The sequence below is a fragment of the Nicotiana tomentosiformis genome, chromosome 11, assembly GCF_000390325.3.
Source record: "Nicotiana tomentosiformis chromosome 11, ASM39032v3, whole genome shotgun sequence".
Classification (NCBI taxonomy): Eukaryota; Viridiplantae; Streptophyta; class Magnoliopsida; order Solanales; family Solanaceae; genus Nicotiana; species Nicotiana tomentosiformis.
Window position 1 is genome coordinate 14,584,031 of NC_090822.1, and position 12,131 is coordinate 14,596,161.

At 37.7% G+C, this 12,131-nt stretch overlaps 1 protein-coding gene across 3 annotated transcripts; it reads right to left on the minus strand.

Moving 5' to 3' along the window:
- Positions 1-2,798: 2,798 nt before the first annotated feature.
- LOC104106293 (RAF-like serine/threonine-protein kinase PRAF) lies at positions 2,799-10,867 on the minus strand. 3 transcript variants are annotated; one of them, XM_009614807.4, is made up of 9 exons: positions 7,158-10,867; positions 6,840-7,033; positions 6,658-6,729; positions 6,355-6,507; positions 6,038-6,201; positions 5,447-5,594; positions 3,577-3,699; positions 3,417-3,504; positions 2,799-3,267 (listed from the first exon to the last, which is right to left on the minus strand). In XM_009614807.4, exons 1-9 carry the CDS (start codon positions 10,084-10,086, stop codon positions 3,050-3,052), a joined length of 4,089 nt encoding a protein of 1,362 aa, XP_009613102.1. In that variant the 5' UTR covers positions 10,087-10,867; the 3' UTR covers positions 2,799-3,049. The 3 variants fall into 3 exon arrangements, with proteins under 3 accessions (XP_009613102.1, XP_009613101.1, XP_070044456.1); XM_009614806.4 differs by having other exon boundaries at positions 6,840-7,027; positions 7,116-10,867; XM_070188355.1 differs by having other exon boundaries at positions 7,116-10,867.
- Positions 10,868-12,131: the final 1,264 nt, after the last annotated feature.

Genomic DNA, 12,131 nt, shown 5'->3' on the forward strand with positions numbered 1-12,131 from the left:
AGTAGGGGGACGAGGTAGAAGAGACCAGGTATAGGGGAGAGAAAGAAGGGACAAGAAGAAAAGGGAAAGGGAAATAAAAGGGGGGGGGGCAGATCTGGGGAGCAAAAAGGGGGACAAGAAAACAAAAAAAAAGGGAGGGGGAAAGGGAAGTAACGGGAAGAAGCAGAAAGCAAGAGAGAGAAAGAGAGGAAAAGAAGACAAGGGGTGGGGTGGGGTGGGGGCCGAGGGTCTTACCTGGTCCGCCGGATGTCCGGTGATTTAGAGAGAAAGAGATGTGTGAATATAGAAAGAGAAAGAATAGCTGCACTCTAGTAGCTCAAATTTCATAAATGGATTTTTTTTGGTCATAAAATACAATTAAAGAGTACAAATAAATTAAAAGAGAAAGTCATAAACTAAAATATACTGATAGTCTAGTGGTAGAATAGTATCCTGCCATAGTACAGACCCTGGTTCGAGTTCTAGACAGTGCATTTTTTAATTGCATAACTAAAAATACCGACCTACTTCGGTCAGTTTTTTCGGCAGAATTTTCTTTTTGGGTCGTTTGTGAAAATTAATTTACCGACCGAAATCGGTCGAAAATTACGACTGATTTCGGTCACTATTTTTTACCGACCAACTTAATTTTGACAGATTAAAGTCGGCCGGAAATCGGTCGTTTTTTTAATTTTTCGACCGATTTCGGTCGGTATTTTTGGACGATTTTAGACAGTTTTCTAGTAGTGTACCATCTTGTTGTTACCGCTTCCCTTACTTTTACACTATTACATTTTTTCTCTATACTATTATGATTTTGTATGCTTGCTTGGAGCCGAAGGTGTATCTGAAATCGCTTCTTTATTTGTACAAGATAGCAGTAAAATTGCGTACTCACAACCCTCCTCAAACCCTAATCCTTATGAAATTATACTAGTTTGTTGTTGTTGATATCAATGCTACCATCTCTGACCTCTAATCTAGCCAAAAAGTGGAACAATTAAATAGCAACATAATTAATTAGCTGGTTTCATTATTGATTCAAAATAAAGATCATTAAAAAATAAGTTAAATAAGTACTACTCCCAAGTCCCAACTCCCAAAAAGATAAGAGATCCGTTAGGTACTGGGGCCGTAGGGTAGGAAAGTCTTAAAAGTAAATAAGAATATGAACATAGTTAATTACCTGGATTCATTATTGGATATGCTTTTTTTCTTCTTTTTGGATAGCACACATAATTAATTACATTAATTAACCACCTATAATATTTTCTTGCACTTAAAATCCATAATGTTAGACAAAATTAGTTGATGGTCTACATAATGAACTATAATTTTGCACCCCTGTATATGAAATCTTATGAGATTGTAGTAGGTGTAAAGGACCCATCCACAACCACTTTTGCAAGCCAACTCAATGAAATTGTAATATTTGAGATCATATTAGTGTATGACGATGTTCCTAGCCACGAGACGAGGGTAGTCTCTTGCAGTTAAGTCGTCTTCAACTCTTCTTTTCTTTTTTGACCGTTGTTAGCTGTTTTTTCCTGGATGAGCACATTGATTTTAAATTTTTTTTTTATTCTCAAATCATTTTTTGTTCGGTTAGGAAGAAAGCAACTCGGGGCCTTTTCCGGGACGAGCACATTGATTCTAAATTTCTTTTTTATTCTCAAATCATTTTTCGTTCGGTTAAGAAGAAAGCAACTCCTTTCCTTCACTGTAAGCAGAGTCAGTCCCAAAAAGAAAGTACATGTTCCAAGAACCATATGGCGAATACAATTCTATTGATTTCTTTTGGTTGCAAAAAGGAGTTAATCGAATTTAAGTGACACAATTTTAGACTATGATTAATGAAAAGCGCATACAAACTCGAGAAAGATAAGCTTTCTCTGTTCTTGTTTGGTTGTTTTCCAGTTAAGTTTGACAAACTAAACCGTGTAATCCCCCACCACCACCCCCCCCCCCCCCCCTCATTTTTCCATTCTTTTCAGTTGTAGCCAAACTTTCAAACAGTTGACATTTGCATTAAATTGGCTTTACTAAATACAGGAAGATTCAGCTATGATAGACTTCACAATTTCATAATTTTTCAAGTAACCACAAGAAAATCCCAATTTCAAAAATCCTAATACAATCAAACTTCTTTATAACGATCTCGTTTGTTCCGATATTTTTCGTCTGCTATAGTGAAGTGCTGTTATAGAGTACATATATTACAACATAACATAAAAACCAGTTCCGAAAAATATTTGACTTTTATAGTGATAGGTTTTTATATAGAGATGTTATAGAGAGCTCTGATTATAGATTTATAGCCAACACAAAAATTCAACCCTATTCGTCATATTTAGTTGCATGTTTAAGTCCAGTGTTGGACTCAGATTCTCTGCATCTTTGCAAAAGTGGAAACTTCATCCCCAAGCTAATTCAAGAAAAAAAAGAAAGAAACAACGAACCAAGAGAGTAAAAAGAAGAGGAATCATATGTCAATTCACAAAACAATATGTGCATCACAATGTTTATATATCAATCAATCAACTATGCCTCTATCCCACAGGCAAATGTACCATTGTAGGGTGGATGTATCATTGTAGATACAGGTTCAACTGGACCCATAATTTTTGGCGTGAAATATAAATCTGTATAAACTTTACTGAAATTGTAATTATAGTAAACATGAATCCATAACTTAAAAAATATAACGAGTTTAATGATAAGAATCTTAAAAGTTGAACTCATAAAGTTTAAAATTCGAATCCGCCAATCCCAACCTAGTTCATCAGAATGCCTATATTAAAAGAAATGGAACGAAAAAAGAAAATAACGAGTTTTTATGCTTATATATGTCAATTTGATCAGTATCTGTGACACAGCCACGTTTGATTGCATTAGAATGCTAAAGGAAGCCAATAATTAAATGGAATGGGATGTAAATCTAAGTACCAGAAAACAAAAACAAGATACCACTATATTTTTTGTTACATTTATAAGCTAAATCTATATACCAACTTCAGCTTCCACATGTCAATCAAGGTAGAAAAAAACTATAACAGACAAATGTAGAAAATCAACTTTTAGCTTGGTTGATATTTGCTGAGGGAGGTGATTGTTGGTTTTGTCCTTTGGGAGGAAGCTTAGATTGCATCACTCTCAAATCATTGGCAATCTCGGTAAAGCTAGGCCTCTCCGACGGTTCAGCTGACCAGCATCTCTCCATGAGTATCCTCCAATCCGCATCACAGGAATCCGGCACAGGCGGCCGCAATGTATTACTCACGATACCACCTGCATTGGATTCAGTCGTCAATAGTTACACCGGTTTGATGCCTTGGCAACCAACAATATTTGCAGTTGAAGTTGAAAAAGAGTATCTGGAAGTTGATAGTCATTTTTAGCAGAGAATGAAAGATAATGCGAAAGCAGCGAGACGTTACCAATGATAGCTCCATAGTGCAATTCGGCGTAAGGTTCTTCTCCAGTAAGAAGTTCCCACATCACAATTCCAAAGGAGAATACATCAACCTACAAACACAAGTAGCAAAGAATGAGTTGAAAGTTCTCTATACCTTCTGAAAAATTATTACTTCTTAATACCTTCTCAGAGACGAGACTACTGCTCCCATTGAGGAGTTCTGGTGCCATCCAGGGGAGAGTTCCACGTACACCGCCTGAGATTAGTGTTTGACACTTTACTTTGGATAGCCCCAAATCACCAACCTAAAACGAGAAGGATAAATTTCCAGTCAATAGACGATTATATGACAGGGAGCTTTTAGGATTGGCAATGGACTGCTTTTGTGTTTAAATGGTTAAGCACAAGATAAGAGATCTAAGTTGCTCGGACTCTTCATTTTCGGTGCCGCACCCGTGCCGACACGACATGGGTGTGGGATTCATACCGGATCTGGTCAACCGATTTTGGGCACTTTAACCAAAATCGACGGAGAAATTCGGGTCAAATACAATGATTTCTGAAATCAAAACAAAAGCTAGGGTGAATTGAAGAAAATGAAATACCTTGTATATAAAATTTTATATGCCAGTCCTCTTCCTTTTATTTCCTTCCCGTATTCTCCTCTTGATCAATATTCTCCTTTTTGGAGTAGTGAGTACATTGTAAGTTTTCCACATAGTGTCACATAATATAGACATATTTTTATAACTCTATTTTTAGATATTTGAATTATTTTTAGCAGAATCTCGGCGCCCGTATCCAGACCCGTGCCCCGAATCTTAAAGTTTAGATGATGAAAGATTCGACCTCTAGATCCGCACTCGTATCGGACACCCGCACCCGAGTCCAAGCAACTTAGTAAGAGAAATCTCAATATTTAGTGTGTATACTACTTACTGCAATTCCCTTTTTGAATAATACAGTGGATACTGCTATTCTTTGTCACAAGAAAAGTGAAAGGTAAAAAGACAACAAGGCTAAAGAAATTATAAATGAAGCATGGTCCATTTATCAGCACTAGTAAGGCAAAAAAGGATGACAAAACAATCACGATAAAATAACACTAAGGATGACAACAATGATGCCCATGATGATAATAATAACATGATGATTATATGACCAATGCCATAGATGCTAGTGGCGATACATGCAAGTGACGTGAGCCATGGATCAATGTTGTCAAGGGCAAAAAGCGTAGACAAACAACGCAAAGCACCAAGGCGTTGCTTTTCCTTCTTTTTTTTCCTTCTTTTTTTTGACAAGATAGAAAAGCACAAGGCTTTCCAAGAGATTTAAATGCAAAGCACATTAAACAATGGCTTTTAGTAAAGAGAAAGCGAGAAATATACATAATGCAAGAAAAAAGTAAGACAAACAAAAACTACGATCATATATTAAACAAAAAGTATATCAATCAAATTTGAAAACCATATAAAACTTCCGATTTAGATGCAGCGGTGAAATTCTAAGTTTTTCATTTAGATTTATAACTTGCTACACCAAATTTCCAATTTTCATTTTCTAGTCACCAAAAATATTCACGCATAACATTTTTTAATAATTAATATATCACTTTGCCGACAAGTGGTATACAAAGTTATTACCCCCTTACAAGTGGTATACAAAGATATGATTTTGACGCATCTTATCTCATCCATGTAAAAAGAACTCATGGGTACACCAGAATTTCAACCAAAAAAAAAAAAAAACTCTAATTTTTACATAACAGTTCTGCCTACCATAAAAAATATAACCAACTGCAGATATTATCAGCTGATGTTTTACCTAAATAAGTCTAAACAATTAACCTTCAGCGATTTTCTACCTGTGGATCTAACTGCATAAAAGTTGAATTAGTCTCTATGTGATGTCAACATGTAATAGAATTTGCTAGACAAGGATTAGCACCCCTTCCCCTTGTTGAGATAATTGGCTACCAAATCTCTAACATTTCTGCACAAAGTTTTTTTATCAACTGACAAATAAAAGCATCTCTTGGCTATGACTGACCTTGCATATTGGACGGTGGGGATCACGGAGATTAACCAACAGATTGTCACTTTTCAAGTCAAAGTGCACTATATTCTTCCCATGCAAATACTCCATTCCAAATGCAACATCCATTGTGATAACGAGGCGTTTCCGCTTATCCAGATTCCTGAAAACAGTATGCCATGCATTTACTCATCCCATTTTCATGTTGACACCACTAATAGTATAAAAATTTAATGTAGAAGAGGACTCCAAGTGCTCAAGCTGAAGACGATCAAAATCAAAACAGACGGCTTTCTGATCTTGCAAATGATCAGGAGAATATCATGAAAGTGACCTACTCATCCACAAACTAAGTACAAGAAAACCACTCTATTACCACATGGTTTGCTGGAAAAACTCTGCTTAAAATCATTTGGCCTTTAACCTACAATTGTCTAAAAATGCAAAGACAGGAATTTGTACCACCATGTTTTTTAATCACTGAAACCATAGTAGAGGTCAAACCTATCAAATTTTAACCCAAAATTCAGTGGAAGTAAGAATCACCAATAAACAAATACTCCGTTTAATCCATGGAAGTCAAACGGATTACAAATGAAAGATTACCTCTCATTCTTCTGTAAAGCATTTCTCAAGGACCCGTTAACCATATATTCTGTAACAGTTGCCACCGAGCCACCTGGACCATCTAGCACAACACCATAGAATGCAACAACGTTCGGATGGTGCAAATCTGCGAGTTTGATGGCCTCATTCCAGAAATCATCCCTCTAATAAAAAGATAAGCACAGCAAAAAAAATGTACATCAACAAATGATGCAAAGATCTTCAATAAATTGGTTAAATTATCAGGTGCTGGGAGAAAGAAAAAAGACAAAGAAATAGACAAGTGGTAAACAGAAGGAAAGAGAAAAGATACCAACCATGCGCTCTTGTTCTGAAGCTTTCCCAGCAAAACACCTGTCGTTAATCCTTTTAATTGCAACATCAGTACCCCTCCACTTTCCATGATAAACAGTGCCAAATGTACCAGAACCCAATTCTCGCATCTCCTCGAGGTCACTATTCTTTATAATCTATTCACATGAATGCACTTATTAAGAAAAACAGAATGGGGTGAAAACTAAAAAACATTGCAAAGTGGCAGAGACAGTAAAAGGTCATTTCATTTTTTTCAGTTAAGGCTAACAAATTATGGAAATTGCACTGGACAAGAGATGTCGAACCTGCAAGCGTCCAATGCCATCTGAAACAGGAAATCCAAAATTTGCTCTCTCTGGAAATTGAGTCTTAGTTTCCTGAATAGAGATTGCTAGTGGATTAGCAATACGGCAAAGATAAGATACAAGAAACTGATTATGAACAACTTGTATAGCAGCACGTGTAATTGTGTGAGAGAATTTAAGACCTCAAATTTATCTTTGTTGTCCTTTCCGGCATCAGCGCTTTCAAATTCAGCATTCCATTGAGTAGAAGATGGGGACTCACTCCTTCCATGTATGGAAAGGTCAGCATTAGATGGAGTTGATGACTGAAGAACAGAAGCGGCGACACCCTCGGCAACAGCCTGAAGTTCTCGCTTGATCATTTCCTCTGCTGAGCCTTCGACAGCAAAGAGGAAAAGAAAAAGTTAGGACTGCAAAAACATAAGACGACCTAAAATCCAGAAATTGAGACTTCTCACCTTTCTTGGACCGTGATTGATCTGAACTGAAATCTGTATTACCTGAAGGCAGGCAAGCTCCATCTTCCAACCGAATTTGTGTTTGTAATCCCCCATTAGTAACAGTTGGCAACTCACTGTTATTGCCAAAACGTTTCTCGCCAGAGTAATCCTTGGTGCCTGCAGCTTCCTTTTTTAGCTGAAGTTTACTAGGTTTAGGAGGAGGGAAATGGGCATCATGTTGCAAACTCCAAGGATCCTGGTTGCTATATAAAGAATTTGAGCTTTCCTGTACAAATGGTGGGGTACCATCGAGTATGGCCATTTCTGCAGTTGTAGGACTCAACATTTGCTGGAAATGCTGGGCCCCATCTTTCCATTCACCAATAGCTGGAGTTCTTTCTGTTGCATTGGCAGTTATATGGGAAGAGACTTCATATCCTTCTGCAGCCCGAATGTTATGCATGAAAGGAGCGTCATTTGAAGAAGCTGGTATTTCATTTGGATTCACGTTACTTGTAACCAAACCTGGGTATCCTTCCCTCCCACCAAACTGTTGAACTCTGTTATTCAACATGTCTTCCCTTCTAAAGTTATCGACAGTTGACTTACTCTGCTCATTAGGTGCTAACACTTCAGCGGGGTTTATCAGGAGATTTTCCATTCTTCCTTCAATTTGTCTCAAGTGGTTGTAAGCCATTAAGGACTCTACGTCATCTTCTTTTGGAAGCATGGCAGGAGTGTTTCCACCATAGTTTTTGGGAGATTCGCCACTTAAGTTATCCACTATTTGACCAGGCACAACTCCAACTTTAAGGAAATCATTATTGACGGGTTTGTTCGCAGCAACTTCTTGTTTAATCTGATACTGTGGTGAAACCATAAGCTGCTCAGTGGCATTAACATGGTATGGTTGAGGAACAGCACCAACAAAAACTCCATAAGGTGATTGCATCGTACCCGTTAACCCTATCATACCTTGGGGAACTGACACCTTTGGGTGCTCTGGCACAAACTCAGGCTTTTGGAGGTTCCTATCATATTCATACTGTTTATCAACATTTTGTGAGACTCCAACTACCTCACCTTGACCCCCAATTCTTTGCCCAACAGAAGCTCCTTGTTGTTCAACAGCCCCCTCACCTAACGTTCCGGTTGTAACAGCTCGGTGAATAGGCCGACCCCTTTCATCCAATCTAAGGCTATGATACACTGAATTAAAATCAGACGTTGTGCTTGCAGGACTCTCTCTTTGTTCCACTGCTACTGTATCTGAGTGTGCATGAGGCAGCGATTTTTGACACATTAGACAGTCATCAAACTGAGATAACGCCTCAGAACCAGTAACCAGTGGTGGAGGCACCTGGCCTTCAGAAAGCGGTGCCTGTTGAGACTGCGGGATCTGGTGCCATCCGTAAGCTGCAGGAGGGACCTGATGCTGATAAGCACTATATCCTTGGTCAACAGGGAACTGCACAACTCTCGGCCCCAATGTGCCTTCTGCAGGATAATTTTCAAACCTAACATGTTGGGGCTGAATCGGTGAGGGAACCATATTAGGATTCATACTGACATGAGCGGAAGGAGTCATTGTCATGTGAAGAGCAGGGACAAACTGCTGAGTCGGAGCACCAGCAATTATATGCTGCTGATTGATTACTGGCCCAACAGTTCCCAAAAGCTGCCTCGGAAATCCCATCTGGGAAGGTATTTGAACATAATCTGCACGGTTTAGGTTCTCCCTTTGAGGATCCACATAAGCCGGGACATATGGTGTAGTTCCTGGATAAGTCACTCCTGTTTGCTGCATATCATAACCCATCTGTCGCTGCTGTGCAGCAGCGACAGGCACAGATTTCTCTAACGCATTCTCCAGCTGAGCAGATAAGCTTGGCACTGGCCCGGGAACGACTAATGGAATGGTCATTGGAGTGACAGAAGCATCGGCATGAGTTGCAGGATTTGCATCTGTATACACCAATCGGTAAGCAGGTTCTTGAGAGGTAGCGGAAGTCCCACTAGGTGATAGTGCGTCAAAAGCAGGTATGCCTCTAAGCTCCCCTTGACCATTGGCTAAGCTATCAACAGCTTCAGAGCCACTAAATTCTGAATTCTGGGTGGAACCAGCACTAGCGGTACTCCCTTTCCTAGTAATACCAATACCACTAAACCCATCACCAATCCCATTCACTGCCTCGACATACCTCTGTCCACTATCTTGCAGATCTCTTAATTGCATCACACCGGACGACTCTAGCTCTGAAGCCGAAAACAGGAACACCCTCAATTTAGCTGACCCCTCTGACGCTCTTTCAACCAACTTTTCGTACTCATCCATCATATTTTCAAGATCTTCCGGACAAGAAACAGACACTAGCGCGTCAAGATCCTCATCAGGCAACTGGTACTTAATCACCACATCCTGCCCATAAGTATCTACCATTTTGCGAACCAGTTCAGCAAAACTCACCTCCCTCCTAACACTAATAATCCTAGTCTGTCCACCCACATATCTCAACGCGCCATCACTCGGCCTCGGCATTATCCTCCCCCCAAAACTACACAAAAACTTAACTTTCCTCCCCAACACCAAATCATCACCACCATCATCACTAGCACGATCAGACGCATTACTACCAACCCGTGCCCCGAAATGCAGATTCTTCGACGACCCACTTCCCGAATTCATAACGCCAATAGTAACAACACCAGGAGGCTGAGAAGACACAACCTGCGGGACCCAACCAGCCGCTCCTGGAGCGGCATTTGTAAACCCTAAACCTACAAACCCAGCATCCGCTACAGTGGTAGGGTAATAAACCCCAGGCATAGTTCCAGGACTACCTCCAACATCCCGGGTCAGGTTACCATAAAACCCCTCAACGGGTCTACCAGATGTGGTCACAGGAGCAATACCAGAGTCTTCTGGCACTGTCCTAACAATGTTCAACGGGCGCAAATCTTTGGGAATTGAATTCTGATCAAAAGCCATAATCCAATACTTACATATATTTCTATCTTTACAAATAAAAATTCAATCTTTTTACCAATAACCCAAATCTTGCTTCAACCCAAAAACCTAAAATTGCTGTTCTGGTTCTAGGCTTTATCCTTCTCTACATTGAGCTACAATACAAACCAAAAAAAGACCCTATTAACCCTAATGGGTTTAGGCAAATATAGGCAAATCAAAATTCATTTTTTTTCCTCAAAGCCCAAATCTTGATTCAACCCAAAAACCTACAATTGCTGTTTTAATTCTAGGGTTTATCCTTTTCTACATTGAGCTACTATACAAACCAAGAAAACCGAATAGGCCAATACCACTAACAGCCACTTTGAACCTCAAATAAACCCTAATGGGGCTTAACACAATATAGGTAAATCAAAAGGGTTTTTTTAGCAAATATATGTATTCAGTAACCAAGAGTCAAGAACTGAAAATTACCTCAAAAAACAAGAACAAGAACAGCACTTTCTTGCTAATCTCTATATTTTTAGCAGCTGATATGCAAAAAAGATGCGATTTTTTTTAATGGGCAATTTTTTTCTTCTTTTTGTGCTCTTTTTTCTGAGAGATTTTGCAGAAAAATGTGCGCTGTAGGGGAAGAGGTGAAGCAAAAAAATGGAGGAAAAAAAGCTGCGTGGGTCACTATCAAATTGTAGAGATGAAACAAGAAGGGTGCCTCGTTTTTGATTTCTTGAAGAAAAAAAAAGTTGCAGAATATAATTTTCTGTTTTATTAAAATAATAGAAATCAAAATGTAGTGAGTGTAGTGAGAGAAAGAGAAAGTGAAGGGGGAAAGGGCACGTGGAAGAGTTCATGCAGAATTGTGCAATTTGCTAATTTCAGTCAAATGTGGTGATGGAGCTCAAGGGAGGATCTAATTTTTTTTCTTTGTTTTCTTTTTTGTCTTCTTATTTCTGGTTTGATTCAATTAATTTGAATTCACGTTATATATTAAAAATTAAAAAATTTTATTCATCTCATCGTAATTTTTAATGGTTTAAATTGAAATTAGAAATCTAATATATATTGTTTGAATTATTAAAATTTACTTTTGATGCTATTGTTATAATGAAAATGACATGGCATGGCGAAGATAAAATATATTAAGAAAACTTTGATATATTAAAAATAATAAATATATATTTAACTTATATTTCAATTATTTTTTTAACTTAACATCCAAAATCAAACATCATTCTATAAAATAAAACCAACAAAGGTAGCATCATCTTCTCTTTGAATGAGCTTTATAAATGATACCATCAAGTGTTTTGATCAAAAAATTCTTTGATTTCAAATTTTAATTCATTTACTTTTAATCAAATAATTTCAATTCAAATTTTGTGAATAAAAAAAAATCTTGATAGTTAACGTTTCTCTCTTCACCTTACGAAATATCTTACGTTTGAGAATGGAATTAAGAAGAAGACAAGAATAATTGAATCTTCCTTTCCTTTTTGTTTTTCGTCATTTCCTAATTGACATTACTTTCTTTTTCCTTCTTTGTGAAGTAAAAAGTTAGTAATGTAAGAAGTCTTCTCTCTAACTTTTTTTTATTTTTCTATTTTAAGAAAATAATAGAACTCATTTCCTTTTGGCGGCATAAATTTGTTTCTTTTTTGGATGAAAATGATTTAACGTCTTTTTTTTGTTTCTGATGCATAAAACGCTTAGTTTCTAATCCTTTTTTTTAAGTAAGAAAAAAACAAAAGTTACTTGCGTTTTATACCCTTTTGCATTTTTTGTGAATATTGTTCTTCTTTTTCTTCTTTTTCCAGTATGGCGGTCATGGTATTCAGGGGCGGAGCCACAATGTTGTTCGCGGGTTCGGTCAAATCCAGTAACTTTTGTTCAAACCCTGTATTTGTATTAAGAAGTTCAATGAATATGTACAAAATATTAATTTAGAACCCAGTAACTTAAAAAGATTATAATCTCGAACCCATAAGGTTCGAATCCTAGCTCCGCCTCTAATGGTATTTTGTTAGTATTTCTTTATTTCAAATTAAATGGTTGGGAAAAGGATC